General features: G+C 40.3%; 1 protein-coding gene across 1 annotated transcript; it reads left to right on the top strand.

The window, feature by feature from the left end:
• The first annotated feature begins 12678 nt into the window (after nucleotides 1–12678).
• On the top strand, nucleotides 12679–13260 carry LOC141631798 (uncharacterized). Its single transcript, XM_074444421.1, has one exon. The coding sequence runs from the start codon at nucleotides 12679–12681 to the stop codon at nucleotides 13258–13260; it is 582 nt and encodes a 193-aa protein (XP_074300522.1).
• Nucleotides 13261–18659: the final 5399 nt, after the last annotated feature.

The raw sequence follows: 18659 nt of genomic DNA, 5'->3' as shown, positions 1-18659 counted from the left end.
TTCCGATCTAAGCACAGCATGAAATGACCCAGAAAAAATCTACTTGGCCCCCTTTACGGATGACCGTGAGAAAGAAACCAAAGTCACCCAAAATCGGCCTTAATCTCAAGAGAGTCGATAGTCAAAAGAATCGACTCTTAGGATCACCATGGAGGTCCTATCCACGACCTGGCATCGAATGTTATATAACATTTAGGACTCCACGTCGATGTCACAATTGTGTCCTACGAGATATCCGTATAACTCGCCTCTGTGATTGGTCAGTCAACCGTTTGACTTATGGCTCGTTGAACCCACCATCAACCAACGTCACAAAATAATTGCCAGAGTTATCAGCTCATGTGGGCAATTAAGGACCAAAAATATAATGTTTGTTGATTCACTTTGTGGTGTTCAAAAATTGTCGTACAATTCCACATGAAAAACAAAATATATAAATATCAAAACGATGATGTCGTATAGAGTACAAAAGAGAATGAATCTAATCCATAAAAGAGTACTACAACTCAGGAACACGTTTAATTCCCATGGAATTAACATGCCCTTCATGCTTATCTTGTCGTAATGGTTTAGTGAGAGGATCTGCTATATTATCATCTGTAGCAATCTTTTCTATCACTACTTCCTTTTGCTCCACGTAATCTCGGATTAGATGAGCTTTCCGTTGTACATGTCTAGACTTGTTGCTAGACTTAGGCTCCTTAGCTTGGAAGATGGCACCTCTATTGTCGCAATAGATGGTGATCGGGTCATTCGAACTAGGCACTACGGATAGTCCTTGTAAGAATTGACGCATCCATATCGCTTCCTTTGCAGCTTCAGACGCGGCATAGTACTCGGACTCAGTCGTAGAATCTGCTGTAACACTTTGTTTGGAACTCTTCCGGTGATCTGCAGCGCCATTAAGAGTAAAAACGAATCCGATCGAGATTTCGAGTCATCTCGATCCGTTTGGAAGCTAGCATCTGCAGAATAGGTTGCGCATAGCTTTTGTTCGCCTCCATAAGTCAATGCCCAATCTTTAGTCCTCCGTAGGTACTTAAGAATGTTCTTGTGACCATCCAATGTGATTCACCCGGATCTTTGTTGGAATCGACTTGTCATACTCAATGCATATGCCACGCGGGACGTATGCATATCATGGCATACATGATTGATCCTATAGCCGAGGCATAAGGAATCCGTGTCATGCGCTCTTTCTCTTCCGGTGTCTCTGGTGCCTGAGACTTGCTCAAATGCACCCCTGGAGCCATAGGAAGAAACCCCTTTTTGGAGTTAGTCATGCTGAATCTCTCTAGGATCTTGTCTATGTAAGATTCCTGACTGAGAGATAACATCCGACGCGATCTATCTCGATAGATGCGGATGCCCAAAATTCTTTGTGCCTCACCCAGATCTTTCATCTGGAAATGGTTCTTCAACCATACTTTTACCGAAGTTAAGAGAGGTATGTCATTCCCAATCAGGAGTATGTCATCGACTTACAATATTAGGAAGACAATCTTGCTCCCACTCGACTTGATATATAGACATGGTTCCTCGACCGATCGAGTAAATCCATTTTCTTTTATCACTTGGTCGAAACGATGATTCCAACTCCTAGAAGCTTGCTTAAGTCCATAGATGGAACGCTTAAGCTTGCATACTTTCTTAGGATGTTCTGGATCGATGAAACCTTCGGGTTGTACCATGTACAACTCTTCCTCTAAAAAACCGTTTAAGAAGGCGGTTTTCACATCCATCTGCCAAATTTCATAGTCATGAAAAGCGGCAATCGCTAAGATAATCCGAATGGAACGCAGCATGACTACGGGTGCAAAAATTTCATCGTAGTACAAACCTGGCACTTGGGTGAAACCTTTAGCAACTAGTCGTGCTTTATAGATATCTTGTTGACCTTCCACAGAATGCTTTATCTTGTAAAGCCATTTGCATTGAAGGGGACGAACCTTAGCAGGTAAGTCAACAAGATCCCATACGTTGTTCTCATACATGGAGTCCATCTCGGATTGCATGGCCTCAAGCCATAGCTTTGAGTCGAAGCTGGTCATGGCACCTTTATAGGTTGCGGGTTCACTACTCGTTAAGAGTAGAATGTCATCTATGTCATGTTCCTCGACCATACCAATGTATCTGTCTGGAGGAATAGAGACTCTTCCCGACCTCCTAGGTTCCTCAGGAATATTAACCGCAGTCGGGATTGAAGGAACTGGTTCCTCCAATGGTTGCTCGGTATTTGGTTCTGGAATCTCCGACAGTTCGAAGGTTCTATCACTCTTTGCATTCTCGAGAAATTCCTTCTCTAAGAATGTCGCACTAGCCGCAACAAATACACGTTGTTCGGTTGGCGAATAAAAGTAATGACCAAGCGTTCCTTTAGGATAACCTATAAAGTATGTCTTGACCGATCGCGGGCCGAGCTTATCCTCGTGTCTCCACTTGACATAAGCCTCGCAGCCCCAAACCCGTATAAAGGACAAGTTAGGGACCGTTCCCTTCCATAGTTCATATGGAGTCTTGTCAACAGCTTTAGACGGACTTCGGTTAAGTATTAGAGCAGCTGACAGAAGAGCATAACCCCATAATGAGTCAGGCAACACGATGTGACTCATCATGGATCGAACCATATCAAGTAGTGTTCGATTTCTCCGTTCGGACACACCATTCAACCGAGGTGTTCGGTGGAGTTAAGCGTAAGGCAATCCCACAGTCTTTGAGGTGTTGATCAAACTCGTGAGAAAGATACTCGCCACCACGGTCCGATCGCAGTGTTTTAATCTTTCTTCCCGAGAGGTTCTGCACCCTATTCGGTATTCCTTGAATTTCTCAAAGGATTCACTTTTGTGCTTCATTAAGTAGACATAGCCATATCTACTTAAATCGTCCGTGAAAGTGATGAAATACCTATAGCCTTCTCGTGCGGTGATTGACATAGGTCCACACACATCCGTATGTATGAGTCCTAATAGGTCACAAAGACGCATTCCAACACCTTTGAAGGAAATTCGAGTCATCTTACCGATGAGACATGATTCACACGTGCCAAATGATTGAAAATCAAAGGCCGAGATAGCTCCATTCTTTATAACCTGTTTTACGCGTTTCTCATTAATGTGTCCCATACGGCAGTGCCATAGATACGTTTGATCTTTGTCACCAACCTTTAACTTCTTATTCATTACGTGTAATATTTCGGTGGTCTGATCTAAAACATAAATTCCATTCATGGAGACTGCCTTGCCATAAATCATATCGTGTAATGAGAAAATGCAAGTATTATTCTCTATTACAAATGAAAAACCAAGTTTGTCAAGTGCAGAAACTGAAATAATGTTTTTAGAAAGACTGGGTACATAATAGCAGTTATATAAAAATAACTCGAATCCGCTAGGAAGCTGGATCACGTATGTTCCCCTTGAGACGGCAGCCACTCGTGCTCCATTCCCAACACGCAGGTCCACCTCACCCTTTACGAGGGGTTCGATGTTGCGGAGCCCCTACACATGATTACACAGATGAGAACCACAACCAGTATCTAGTACCCAAGTTCCGTAACTTGCGTGGTTAATCTCAATCATATGAATAAAAGTAGAAGAGGAAGAAGACATACCAACAGGTTTAACGCGACCTGCTTTTATGTCCTCATGGTAAACAGGACATGTACGCTCCAATGCCCGATCTTGTGGCAATGATGGCATTCCATGTTATCGGTCTTGCTCTTTGTCGTGCCACGATGAGTTGCTCGACTCACCAGGCCCACTCTTACCTCGATCCCGACTTCTTAAACTTCGAGTTTACCTACCGCTAGGCTGGCTGAACTTTGCCCTTTCCCTTGCCCTTGTTTGACACAACGAGAACATCTTGTTTCAGCTCCCACCGAACTTCATGTCCTTCTCGATGCTGTATGAGAAGGAGTGTAGTTCATGAGGACTTTTCTTCAAATCATTCATATAGTAATTCGCTCTAAAGAGCGCAAAACCATCGTGGAGTGAATGAAGCATGCGATCAATTACGATGTTCTCGCTGATTTTACAATCAAGCGCCTCCAGTTTCTCGACATTCTCAATCATGCTGAGAATGTGTGGGCTAACCGGTTGGCCCTTCTGGAGTCTCGCATCAAAGAAGCGAGTGGTATGCTCATAGGTCACGATTCTCGGTGCTTTCGAGAATTCCTTGGTGAGCGTGGTGAAAATCTTGTTTGCACCTTGGGCTATGAAGCGTTTCTGCAAATTGGGTTCCATTGCAAAAATGAGTACGTTCTTTACCGCACCTGCTTCCATGGCGAAATCGTTATACTTGTCGATCTCGTTAATTCCAGCCGTGGGGCCTGGGTTTGGCGGGATGGGCTCAGTCAGATATTTGAGCTTCCGTCGCCAGCGGCAAAGCATTCCGTAATGCCGCCTCCCAGTCCGCGAAGTTTGATCCATCATTCTTCAGTCGAGTAGACTGATTCATCTGATTCATGAAGATCCGAAGCCAGGACTCTCGGTCCAATGTGACACTTGGCATTGGGTCGTCATCACGGCCAGCCATTATGTTATTAGCAGTTTAAATTATCGTGATCTACACTGAAAAAGAAAGGAAAAACAAAACGAAATAAGCAACTCATCGAGGTGATTTAAGTCTATTTAAAATTCATTTTAATTGTGTAGACTCATTGCACTTGCATAATTGATCTCCCTCAAGAATTATACAAGTGATCCCAAGACTCAATTTCCGTAAATTGATAAGCCAACTGTTTAGCTAGTTCTTCCGTAAGAACTCTTGGTCGATAGATTTCCGTAAATCCTATCTATAGTCCACCATAATCACAGGATCGTACGAGTGACCATAGTGTTGAGATAAAATAGGTCAATCAGTTCCAACTTACCCGACGTAGAAGGGGTCATATTATGCCAACCGACGAAGAAGGGATTCATTGGAGTTTGACCTATAAAGACTATTCTCAATTTTTGTTTATACGAGGAAGATCCCATCAACTTAGTTTTAATTCATTTTAAGTGAACGAATAACTACATTACGTGAATGAATTAACTTAGGTGATGGCTTAAAAATGATCGTGTGACATAAGAATGTCATAGAAAACTAACGCGTGACCTCTATATGAGTCAGTTTTCATGCCAATATTAGGTGGTTTGGTTTTAGGCGGAATATGATGCAGATTATCGTTACAATAAAAATAAAAGAATGCAAAACGTAAATAAAAGTCCTAGTGTGGCCTATCCTAGTAAAAATGAACATAATACAACTTTGGAATCCACCGTTGGACCCGAAAAGCTTGTCTTGATGTTCCATCTTGATCCATGCAGCGGGAGTGAGCATCCGATTCTCCATCTTTGGCCTTCTCAAAATTACAATTTAAATATTACAAAATATAAACCTATTTACATTCTAAATAATAAAAAAAACTGTAATTACAAGGGAAAAACCAAAACGGAGATGCGAGATCTCAAAATACAACCAAGACCGTGTTCCATCATTACGGTAACACGTTCTACTAAGGCCACACTAAGTTACAACCGATTGTAAAAATTAAATACGTAATTAAAAGCATTCAAGGCATTCAACAATAACGATAAATAAAATGCATCAACTAAAACAAATTTATTCGTGACATAATTCCGTAATTATGTTAAATTTATCCAAACCACCTTTTAACGATTAAAATTATGTGACAAAACCGGTTCTATCAACTTAATTTTAATCCATGATAATCCATTACTTTAAATTGCTTTAAAATAAGCTAAATGGTACGTGTGTGAACCGTTTCACAATCAAGCGAGCGTACAATATCCGTATAAAGTACAGTTTATGGCCAAAAGAAAATTTAAACAACAAAAATTAAATTTTCATCGCTGCCAAAACAAAAGGGCTCGATCGATCAAAAGCGCAAGTCGATCGAGAGGATTGCCAAAGAGAAAGTGCTCGATCGATCAAGTCGAGGTCGATCGAGGACTTATATCAGCAAGACTGCATTCGATCGAGTACAAGGAGGTCTCGATCGAGCGATCGTGGTTTTAAAGTGGTCGATCGAGTCTTGCAAGGACTCGATCGAGTAAAAACAAGACAGAAAACCTCTCGATCGAGTAGAAACATGCTCGATCGAGAACAAAAAATATCTGAAAACTTAAAACCCTCGTGAAAACATTTGACAAAGCAAAATCAATGGCAAAATTGATCTAATTCGTATAAAATCAAATCAACAATTGAAAATACATGAACATATTGTTATGATTATCGTTTAAAATAACAATATGCAAAAACCAAATCGAAAACAAACACAAAACAGCCGTGTAACACATGAGGCCGCACGGTTTTCGAGACAAAAGCAATCGTTTCAAATCGTTTTATTGAAAATCACATTGAAAAATATACGTAACTTGGCATGCCTGTTTGTTTACCCAGTGGACAACAAGTCGTGGCCACCATGACCGGATCGGTTTATATTAATGATTTCCTTACTCTTCATGACGTCCTTTATATACCAAAATTGAAGTGTAATTTGATTTCGATTTCACAGCTAACATCGGTCACTAATTTTTGTTTTGAATTTGCTAAATCTTCCTGTCTTATTCAGGACCGTTCCTTGAGGACGACGATTGGAGCCGGTGAGTTACGAGATGGACTATATTGGATATGTGCAGGGACAAGGACTGTTGCGGTGAATAGTGTGACGCAACAAGGTACTTTTGATCTCTGGCACCGGCGTCTTGGTCACCCGTCCGATAAAGTAGTCAAGATAATTCCTCCTCTTAGTGGTTTTAATCGAACTAAGGACTTGGTTTGTGATATTTGTCATTATGCAAAAATGTAGGGAAATATCCGTAAAATTCCCTTAAATATTAGGACTATAACGTAGATTTAGCATGTGATTATTGTCATAAAACTAAAATACAAGAGAAACGATAAAGGTAAAGAATCAACCTCGGGTCCTAGTGCAATTCGGCAAAATGAACAGAAATCAACGTAGATTTCCTCCTAATTGTTGCACCCAAGACCGTCTGAGACTATGCCTTTGTGCTAGAATGTATTCTCTAATTGCCTTGCAATATTGAGAGAATTTTATGTGAGTTTTGCTAGATGTGAGATCTAGGTTTTTCAGAGAGAAAATGCTCCTCAAAACCCTAATTTTGTTTCAAAATGAATGATTAGGTTACAAAAGAGAGAGAGCCTCTCTTTTGTTTGCTCGGCCAACCGTGAGCCCTCATGGGGAAGTGGGCTTCCACTTCCTCTTAATTTTAACTCGTGGTCCGGCTCGAAAATGCTAAATGTATATGACGGGTTTTATTATAAATCGTCATCGGTTATTGGTTATTAATATATCGACTAATAACACGGATTAGTTGAAATATTAATACATGTCCGACAAAGACAATATTGTATAATTAATTCAATATACATCAATTAAATATAATCGTTTATATTTAATTTACGAATTAACCGCTTAATTCGTCTTAGCCATTTTTATTTAATCCGTATTAAATAAAATATCTCAACATCGCGTTTGACTAATTATTAGTCAATGACTCGACTAATCGCTTAGTCAACTTTGGCATCAACATGATTGTATTTTCATACCGTCACATCTCTCAAACGTATCCTATAGGTGTGACTTTTAGGGACCAGTTGATCACCGCCATCAGTATGACAATAACGTCAAACTTATCTAGCAAGCCAACCGTTATTGATAAACGTGGACCAACTGATAATAATACAAAAGTATACCCTTTGATCCTTTTAGAGATTTATATGTCCTTGCATTAATCGTAGAGGACACCATCCAACAAAAACAACATCGTCACAGTTTTAATTCCAATAATAAACATGCTTCGGATTTGTTTGAATTAATACATTGTGACTTGTGGGGTTCTTATCGAGTTCCTTCATCGTGTGGTGCGCGATATTTTTTAACCATTGTTGACGACTACTCCCGGGCCACATGGGTTTATTTATTTCTTGATAAAACAGAGGTTACCGACATGTTTATGAGCTTTATTAATATGGTTGCCAATCAATTTTTCAAAAACAATCAAAACCGTTTGAAGTGACAACGGGACAGAATTTAATTGTATGGCAGCTTATTTTTTCTCACAAGGCATTAAGTTCGAGACATCTTGTGTCGGTACGCCCCAACAAAATGGGCGTGTCAAACACAAACATCAACATATTTTAAATGTTGCGCGTGCCCTCCGTTTTCAAGGTAATCTACCCACGACTTTAATTTTTGGGGTGAATGTGTCCTCTCTGCTGCATATTTAATTAATCGGACTCCTTCCTCTTTACTACACGGCAAAACCCCATTTTAATGTATGTTTGGTGAGCCGCCCTCATACATGAATTTGCGAGTCTTCGGTTGTTTGTGTTTTGCTCATAATCAAAATACTAAGGGAGACAAATTTGCCAAGCGAGGCCGTAAGTGTATCTTCGTGGGTTACCCGTCTAACAAAAAGGGGTGGAAGCTTTATGATTTCGAAACCAAGTCATTTTTTGTTTCCTGCGACGTTGTCTTTCATGAATCGGATTTTCCATTTGTGACCAATGGGGATACCGTGATCGAGCCCCCACCTACGTATGATTCCCCTGTTTTTGATGAGCCTTTTAATGGGTCTCTCTCCTTTGACCCGGACTCTTCTCCTTCGACTGTTGGGTCAGACACTACGCCCCCTACTGAGTCCGTTAGAGAGGAACCTCAGGAGGACACGGTCCTCGGTACAGAACAGGTCACGGCCAGCTCCACCGTAAACAATGAGCCTGAAACAGCCGCTCTAGGCAAGGTTCATCGCATTCGTTTCCCGAACTCTCGTCTTAGCGGATACGTCCTTAGTACCACGCACGGTCCATCCCGGTCCACTAATCCACCGAGCTCATCCACATCGTCCTCAGGTACGCCCTATGACTTAGCAAATTATCTTAATTGTCACTTATTTTCGACGAAACATCGTCAATTTTTAGCAGCTGTGACCATGGGTATTGAACCCCCGACCTTCAAAGATGCCATCCGTGATGAGGGTTGGTGCGAAGCTATGAAGCTTGAAATTGATGCCCTTGAAAGGAATGAGACATGGGAGCTTGCCGATCTTCCACCTGACAAAAAGGCCCTTGGTTGCCGATGGATTTATAAAATCAAATACAAGTCCGATGGCTCGATTGAATGTTTGAAAGCCCGTCTAGTTGTCTTTGGGAACCATCAAGTCGAAGGGTTAGACTATGGTGAGACCTTTGCTCCCGTTGTTAAAATGGTTACTGTCCGCACTTTCCTAGCTGTGGCAGTTATTAACAAATGGGAGCTTCATCAGATGGATGTGCATAATGCATTCTTGCATGGTGACTTGGACGAGGAAGTGTACATGAAAATTCCACCCGGTTTCAGTCGCGGCAAGGAAGGTAAAGTTTGTCGGTTAAAAAAAATCTTTATATGGACTCCGTCAAGCTCCTCGTTGTTGGTTCGCTAAGCTCACCACGGCTCTCAAAGACTACGGTTTTCAACAATCGCACTCCGATTATTCGCTCTTCTATTACTCGCAAAACCAGGTTCGGCTGTTTATTCTTATTTATGTTGACGATCTGGTTATTGCGGGGAATGACTCTTCCGTTGTTGCCAATTTCAAATTGTATTTGGGAAAGTGTTTTCACATGAAGGATTTGGGGCCCCTCAAATATTTTTTGGGTCTCGAAATTTCTCGTAGTTCCTAAGGAATTTATGTTAGCCAACGAAAATATGCTCTCGATATAATTTCTGAAGTCGATCTCTTGGGTTGTAAGCCTGCTTCGACCCCCATTGAACAACATCACAAGCTCGGTGAAGCTACTGGCCCGCTCCTCGACAATGTCGAGTCTTATAGGCGACTTGTTGGTCGTCTAGTTTATTTATCAGTGACACGCCTCGATTTATCCTACGCCGTGCACATTTTGTCCCGTTTTCTCCATCAACCTCGAGAGGAACATCTGTCCGCGGCATTACGGGTTGTCAAGTACCTAAAGGGAAGCCCGGGTCAAGGTATTTTACTTCGCGCAGATAGCGATTTGCGTATTACTGGATGGTGTGATTCGAATTATGGCGGTTGTCCGTCATCAAGACGATCCGTCACCGATTGGTTCATTCTCCTTAGAGGGTCTCCTGTATCGTGGAAAACCAAAAAGCAAAACACGGTCTCGTTATCCTCGGCAGAGGCTGAATATCGATCCATGGCAAACATTCTATGTGAATGGAAATGGTTGAAAGGTCTCCTTCAAAATTTCGACATTCATATTAATGTCCCTATGAAGGTATTCTCCGATAGCAAGTCGGTAATTGATCTCGCTCGCAACCCCGGTTTTCATGAACACACTAAGCACATTGAAATTGACTGTCATTTTATTCGGGACGCTATCCTCGATGGTTTGATCACCACGGCTCACGTGTCTACTACGTCACAATTGGCCGACATTTTTACCAAAGCCTTGGGTGCTCCTAGTTCCTTAGTCTTCTCAGCAAGCTCGACGTTCTCAACCTTCACGCTCCAGCTTGAGAGGGGGTATTGGGATACATATTCCATACTATTTGGAAATATTGTTAGTATTTTCCATATGGTTATTATTCCTATATTCTTGCCATAACTTACGAGATTACGGTTGCCTTGTATTCTTATTTAAGCCGAATTTGGCATCATAATACAATTACGCTTTTTCCTCATACATTCTTAACAGTGTATCATATTCTAAGAGTCAAGCCACGTTCTCTATACATGTGCTTACAACTCACGTTTTCTATATATACATGTGCTTACAACTTACAAAACTGCAAACAGAAACATAAAATATCAATAGAGTAGATTTTAAACATTCGAAACATACTATTAATGCAGAAATCATATTCAAATCAACGTGATTAATCTGCCATTACACACGCTATGCGAAGTAATAATAAATAAAACTAAATCGAAACCGGAAATGGGATATAAAAGTGGGATAGATGATCTCAACTTCCTACGGATAATTCTAAAACTTGGGTGAAATTCCCAGAGACCCAGGTTCAAGCCTCACCAAGAGCAAAATCTTGCGGAGCATTCTTGGCCTGAGTCCATGCCTAATAGACTTCGAGCCTGTCACCCTCGGGTGGCTTATCTGGTATACGTGGTTTGCAGGCTATTACGTATACCCGAGGGTTTATCCAGTGCGCACCGAAGGTAGCGGCTGCGGGTTCCCTCGTTACAAAAAAAATAAAAAATAAAAAATAAAATAAATAATCATAGATACAGAAATCATAGAACAATAGGCGAAGACTATGAGATTCACAACTTTTAATTTATACATTTAGATTATTGGATTGGTATAGGATATGATACTTGCTTATAACGTCAATATATTAGTATATTACCTATATTACCACCCATAAAAATAAAAATAAAAATAAAAATATCATTAGCAAATTGAAGTAGACGTAATTCATGGATATAGGGGAACCAACCTTAATAGCTTTATATACTGTGGGCATCATATTAAAACCTCCTGTAATCAAAATACAAATTTTTGGTGTTGTTTGGCCTTACTTATGGAAAATGACTTTTCTTTTTTAAAAGGGGTTTATTCACAAGTTATTTTTCGGAAAAGTTTTAGTTGTTTGACCATACTTTTATAAAAGCGATTTCTCACAAAATTTATATGTTTGGCCTAACTATTTTAATACAACTTTTGTTTGTTTTTTTGGTTATTTATGTAAAAAGTAGAAGTAGAAGTAGAAGTAGTAAATATCTATTTCTCCTTTTGGGGGTGAATAATCAGTTTTTGACTTCTCAAAAGCACTTTTAAAACTCTCTAATTTACCATGTTTGACCAAACTATTACTTTTTCAATTATAAATACACTTTTTAAGCTTGGTCAAACAGCACCTTTATCAGATTAATAATCATAGAAGTAGAATTATAATAGTACACCTGGAGCAATTAGACAAATAAAAAAAATAACACTCCATATTAACAAAACAATTAGTCTTGCTGAAGACAGGTCGGAGCAAGTGACGGGTAATGCCACTCACAAAATGAATAGGGGAGACAAGGTGGGGGCACCTCTATGTGCTTCCCTCTCTCCTCTATTTGGATCATTTATGAGAGAAAATGATATCCGTCACTCCAAAGTGACGGATACGTGCCGTCACAAATGAGATTTTGTGTTAACAAAATAAAACAAAAATATACTCCCTCCATTTTTCTATGTTCATCCCAAAACTTTTTGCATAAGAATTAAGGGTATTAATTAAACAATAAAAAAGTAATGAAATAGTACCAAGTGGGCCTTATTTAACAATGTAAACCAGAATGATTAAGAGTTTGTTTAAGCTGCTTAATTAACTTACATTGATTTATAATTTCCCACCAAATTACAAAAGAGGGGGAAATTTAAAATGTCATAAATGTTCCCCCCAAAAACCTAGATTATATAACCAAGTACACTACATATTACATACATATGCTTACACATCAGTATTCACTTCCTCATTTCTTCACTTCCTGGTCTGCTCTTCCTTCTTCATTTCTTCCATATTCTTCTCTTCCAACTTCATCTCTTCATTCATAATTTCTCTAAAAGTTTGCGTAAAGAACTGCACTTCATAAAATAGTTAGTAACAAGTTTATAGAGATAATATCAACAACAATAAATAGCTACAAAAAACAGTGAATACTTACCAAGAATAATCAATATATGCGTGGTCCAAATCTATCAAACGATGATAGACATAGAATAGGATGCTATTTATTCGAGAATAGCAAGGATGACAAGCCAATAAGAGGTTCAATGAACATCCTTGCAGCAAAATACCAATTAGACAGGAAAACAATCTTTGAAGTTTGGAGGGTTGCTAAACGTCAAAGAGAAGATGGTGACTCTTTGAAGTTAAATTCCAAAATTAAAGGTAAAAAAGGGAGGGAAACACTTGAAGTCCTAGTAGACAGAATATTAGCTACACCTATGGGAGAAAGGGGATCACTGCATGCATTTGGTGAAGCAATTGGTGTCTCAGCTACAACAATTTGGAATTGGGTTAAACAAGGTAAACTTAGAAGCCATACATCAGCATTGCACTCAAGTCTAACTGATGGGAACAAATTTAACAGGTTGATATTTTCACTTTCAAAGTTAAGTTATGATAGGATATCAAACTCTTTGAATTTTAAGGACATGGGAAATATAGTCCATATTGATAATAAATGGTTCTCTATCTCACAAGATGGAGCAAAGTATTTTCTATTAAGTGAAGAAGTTGATCCTTATAGGCACTGTTAAAGCAAAAGTTTCATCACTAAACTAATGTTCATGGCAGCAGTTTCAAGACCCACTTATGATGGAGATGGTAACTTTTTATTTGATGGAAAAATTGGGGTTTTCCTATTTACTTTCCAGGATCCAGCTAAAATGAGGTCAAAAAACAGACCTGCTGGAACTCTAGAAACCAAATCAGTGGCGTCAATTAACAAACAAGTCACTAAGGATATGCTGATAAATAAGGTAATCCTAGCCATTCACAGTAAATGGCCAGCATCAATGAGCAAGAATATTATCATCCAGCAAGACAATGCAAAGCCACATATAAAGGAAAATGGCCTAGATTTTTTAATAGCAACCAATTCAAATGGTTTCAACATTAGTTTGACACAATAATCACCAAATTCACCAGATCTAAATGTGTTAGACTTGAGGTTTTTTAACTCAATTTAGTGCAAACAAAAAAGAGAGCAAGCATAGTTGACAAGTTGGTGTCCAATGTGATGGAAGCTTGGGATGAAGAACCAGCACAATGTTTAAGTGATGTTTGGCTTAGTTGATACCCGTCGTTGTAGGCACCAATTAAAAATAAGATTTATATTTTCCTATTAAAACTAACCTAGGCTAGTGGTAACAGGGTCGAACCACAAGGAGGCGAATGTAATTTCTAATTGTCTAACTTAGTCTAAGGTAACGAAAGTGGGGGTTGAATTGATTGGGTCTATACTAAAAGCAATAAAAGACAATAAACTAAATAAACGGATAAAACAGATAAAAGAAGGGGTACTAGGATGGTCGGTTCACTATAGTTTCGGCGGCAGCAAACTAAGTCGGTCTAAATCAAACACATGAGCCGGGAAACAAGAGGTCCTCTCGGTCCACTCTTAACAGATAGCATCTTTCGATCTCGCTATAAGTCCCTAATATCACTAATACTGATTCTCGTCCTGAAAAGTGACTTATAATCTAAACTTTACCTATCTTTCGATCTCAGCATAGTTTAGTCATTTTAATTGGTGATCTAACAACTGTCCCTATCTCTCGATCTAATGGGTCAGTCATATCCTAAATATTCAACTAGTCGTGTGCACTCGATTTGTCGAATAAAGAACTTAAAACAATTAAAACGAAAGTAAAACCCCACGAGGTCGGGTCGATCGACCAAGTATGTCGATCGATCGTGACATGCGATTCGATCCGCATTATTCTCGCCGCCTACACTATAATTCCCCTACATCCTAGCACAAGCAATTTAGCTACTCATACTAGAGATGATAACAACAAAGAAATTGACGTAATTTACTATCGAATTCATGATTAAGACGATTGAATAAATAGACAACATAAAACAACAAAATCGGCTTTGGGAAACTAGCTAGTGATTTCTATACTATCAATGCGATAAAAATAAACTGAAGTAGAACAGAAGGAATACCGAAATTTGCAGAAGGATGATTAAAAGCTCGAACGAAAATCCTTTCCCAAAACAATATTTCCGAACCCTAATTATTTTATAAACTAAACTGAATGTAAAACTAGGTAAATTTCTGAATGAAAATCTCTGGAAACTAGGTTACGTTATATAGCAAATATACGTAACACTTGATGCGTGTCTTTTATATGATGTTTTACTTCCCATTCTACACGCATTTCAGAGCTCATTCTTGTAGTTTATGCTGCATTTCTCCCTATTTCCGTCTACTTCCGTATTTTGTACATTATTGTAGAAATGTGAAGAATCCAGCGGAAATCGAGCTAAATCCGTCCCCAAGTATCCTACATTGCATTTGACGTGAAGTATTCACCCGAGGAATGAGCTTGGTGCGCAATTCAAGGCCCAAAAGACAAGTCCACGAGTTTTAAGAAGTCAAGTAGCAGCTCAAGCAGTCGATCGACCATCACCCTCAGTCGATCGACCAATGTTCGGGTTCCAGAAGCTACTGTACACTGAGGACCAGTCGATCGACCACCTACCTTAGTCGATCGACCACACTGCGGTTCCAGACGTGAAATAAAAGACCGAGGAACTTGAAGCCTGTTAAGTTAAGGTTTTGGAATAATTGTTACGTGAACTTTCTATATAACGTAACTGAGAATACCTAGTTTAGCATCAAGTCTATTATTCAGTTTTTCATCCAAGTTTTACCTAAGTTTTATTCAGTAAGTTTCCGCATATGGATCTTGAAAGATAATTAGGGTTTGGGATTGTTGAGCATTGGATTTTCGGTCCTTAATAACTAATCTTTCCTCTGCAATTCGGTATTCTTTCGCCTAATTTTAGTTCATCTTTATTTTATCAATAGTTTAGAATTGCTAGCTAGTTTCCCGCAACCAATTTCATTGTTTATGTTAATTGCTTTCTTTACCGTTTTAAGCACGAATTCAGTAGCTAATTTCATCGTCAATGTTATTGTTTTCACCCTTAGCATGAGTAGCTAAATAGTTTGTGCTAGGATGTAGGCGAATTGTAGCATAGGCGGCATTAGATTAGACACGGCCTGAACCCGCGTGTTGGTCGATCGACCACCTTACCCGGTCGATCGACTGACCTCGTGAGCTTATTTCGTTTTAATTGATTTTAATTGTTGTATTTAACGAATCGAGTGCATGCGACCAGTTAGATACCCTTTTATGACTGGCCCAATAGATCGAAAGATAGGGTAAGTTGTTAGACCATCAATTGAATCGACTAAACTGTGCTAAGATCGAAAGATAGGTATAGTTTAGACCGTTAGTCACTTTTCGGAACGAAAGTTAGTATTAGTGATATTAGGGACCTATAGCGAGATCGAAAGATGCTATTTGTTAAGAGTGGACCGAGAGGACCTCTTTATTTCCCGCCTCACTGTGTTGACTCGAGGCCGACTTAGTTTTTGCCGCCGAAGTTATAATGAACCGATCATCCTAGTACCCCTTTCTTTATCTGTTAAACCGTCTTTTTAGTTTATTATCTTTATCTGTTCTTAGCTATAGATCATTTCAACTCAACCCCCACAATTGTTACCTTAGACTGAATATAAATCAACTAGAATTTACATCTGCCTTCTTGTGGTTCGACCCTGTTACCACTAGCCTAGGTTAGTCTTAATAGGAATTATAAATTTTATCTTTGGTACTCACAACGACGGGTATCAAATTTTGGCGCCGTTCCGGGGAGGCAATAGTCCTAATTTTAGTTGTTTTAATTTTTAGTCTTTCTTAGTTTAAGGGACTTCAGTTCCTTAAACTTTTCTTATATTCTTTTTGTAGTTTCCTCTTATGCGCAGGTCACGGGGTGGTGAACTAGTGCCATTTGACCACGAGATAGAGAAATCTTTGCGTGAGTTGAGACGAACACAAAGGATACTTAACAGGAGGAAGAGTGAGTACTCTGTCAAGCTATTACGAGAACAATCTGTTCGAAGAAGACCCATGATCTTCACCCGTTTCCACTTCTTCACCGAGACGATTACTTCTCCGAAATTCCAGTCATGGCCGAGGAAGCAAGTATAGCTAGTCATTCGAGCCGACGGTGAAAACTTATATAAGAGGTTCGAACTACCAGGAGATGCCAGGAAGTTCGAACCAAAGCCTTCATACATTAGCATGGTTGAGAAGAACCGGTTCGGGGGGCTATGCAAACGAAGATGCGACTAAGCATATGGAGACCTTTATTGACTACTACTGTTCCATACCCCCACCAACCGGCGTGACCCAAGATCAAATCAAGGAGACCATGTTCATCTTCTCTCTTCGTGATGCCGCAAGGGAGTGGTATAGAGATTTGGATCGGACCGTTCAGGGGATCACCGATTGGAATTCATTGGCATTGGCATTCTACAAGAAGTACTTTTATGCTTCAAGGACGATTGCTATTAGAGCTCAAATCACGGGCTTTAAACAAGGGCTGGATGAGAATTTCCACGAAGCATGGGTCCGATTTAAGAAGTTGGTGCGAACCATACCGCACCATGGGTTCGAAAAGTGGAGCTTGTGCAATCATTTCTACAATGGGTTGTACGACGATCAGAGGGCCATTTTGGATCTGCGGCCCGATGGACGATTTTTGAGAATTTGGGAGCAACCAAGGGGTGGAAGATCATTGACGATCTAGCTACCCACAAAGCCGAGTATGGGAATTCTAGAGGGAACCAGAGGAGAGCTGCTTGAATCTTCCTCTCGTGGGTCGCACTTGAGGCTCTTCTTGCGAGATTTGACAAGTATGAGCTAGGAGGAGCTTCTAAAGGTGGGATGTATCAGGTAAATCTTTGTGTCGAGACGGTCCTTTCGTGCGTGAAAGGTGTGGAGGTGAGGGCCATGTCTCGAAAAACTGCCCTAGTCCCTTTGAATCTTGTCTTTGCCTTTCAACACTATGGCGGACCAACACCTACTATGAGCCGAATACCCATCCGAACTTGAGTTGAAGAAGCCAAAATGTCCTAAATCCAACTCAAGCTCTGCCGCAAAGTTGAAAGCAACCCTATGTGCCCCCTCATCAAAAGCAACAACAATATCGAAACCTCCTTATATGCCGCAGCAACAACAATCGCAGTCTGAATTTTTCGAGCTTAAGAACTGTTGCTAAAGGAGACCCAAGCAAGAGAGGCCGGGATGAAGCTACTAGACAGCCAAATTGCTCAATTGGCTAGCAAAAGCAACACTCGAGCTCCCGGACACTTGCCGACTCAACCTGAACCAAAGGAGACCCTAAATGCCATCACTTTGAGGAGCGGGTCCACCCTTGATGGTCCTGCCATAGTCGAGGACGTTTGTTGAAAAAGATGAGCCGAAACAAGTCAAAAGAAAGCTTCAACGAATAAATCAAAGAAAAAGCCGTCTACCGGGTATATCGGTCGATCGATCGATATACCTAGTCGATCGCCCGAAGCACGGGTTCTGGGGAGCTTAAGAGCTGAATACATCTCGGTCGATCGGCGAGGACGGTGGGTAATCGGCGAGATCGCTGCGATGCTAAGGAATTTCGTCCTTTAATGCCAAATAATCTGCGAGACCACTTGTTTCGGGGTACCACGATCCGAAGACTTTAGGACAAGACCCGAGTCTTGATGGGTGAGTCCGGTCCAAGTTCGACCCAATGAGTTAATGGCTCACATTTGAGACGGTCGAAGAGGGGTCTAGCTTCAACAAAGAGAAGGTGACGGACTTTCGGCCTAAGTCCAAGGATGTCGGCGCGTGTGATTTGGAGGAGAGGGCTAAAGGTCCTTCTTGACCCCTTACCCGGAGGAGAGGCTAGTGCCGACCAAGGAACAGTATCTTTCAAAGCAAATTTGAAAAAGTTATCCGTAGTCTGAATGTACAAGTCCCCTTCCTTGAGTTAGTAAACCAAGTGCCCGCTTATACTAAATTTATGAAACAACTTTTGTCCAAAAAGCGGTCACTTGAAACAGTGCACACTGTCGCACTTACTAAGGAGTCTTGCT

The sequence above is a fragment of the Silene latifolia genome, chromosome Y (assembly GCF_048544455.1).
Source record: "Silene latifolia isolate original U9 population chromosome Y, ASM4854445v1, whole genome shotgun sequence".
Classification (NCBI taxonomy): domain Eukaryota; kingdom Viridiplantae; phylum Streptophyta; class Magnoliopsida; order Caryophyllales; family Caryophyllaceae; genus Silene; species Silene latifolia.
The sequence above is the reverse complement of the archived record's forward strand: the minus strand, read 5'-3'. Positions and strand labels throughout refer to the sequence as shown.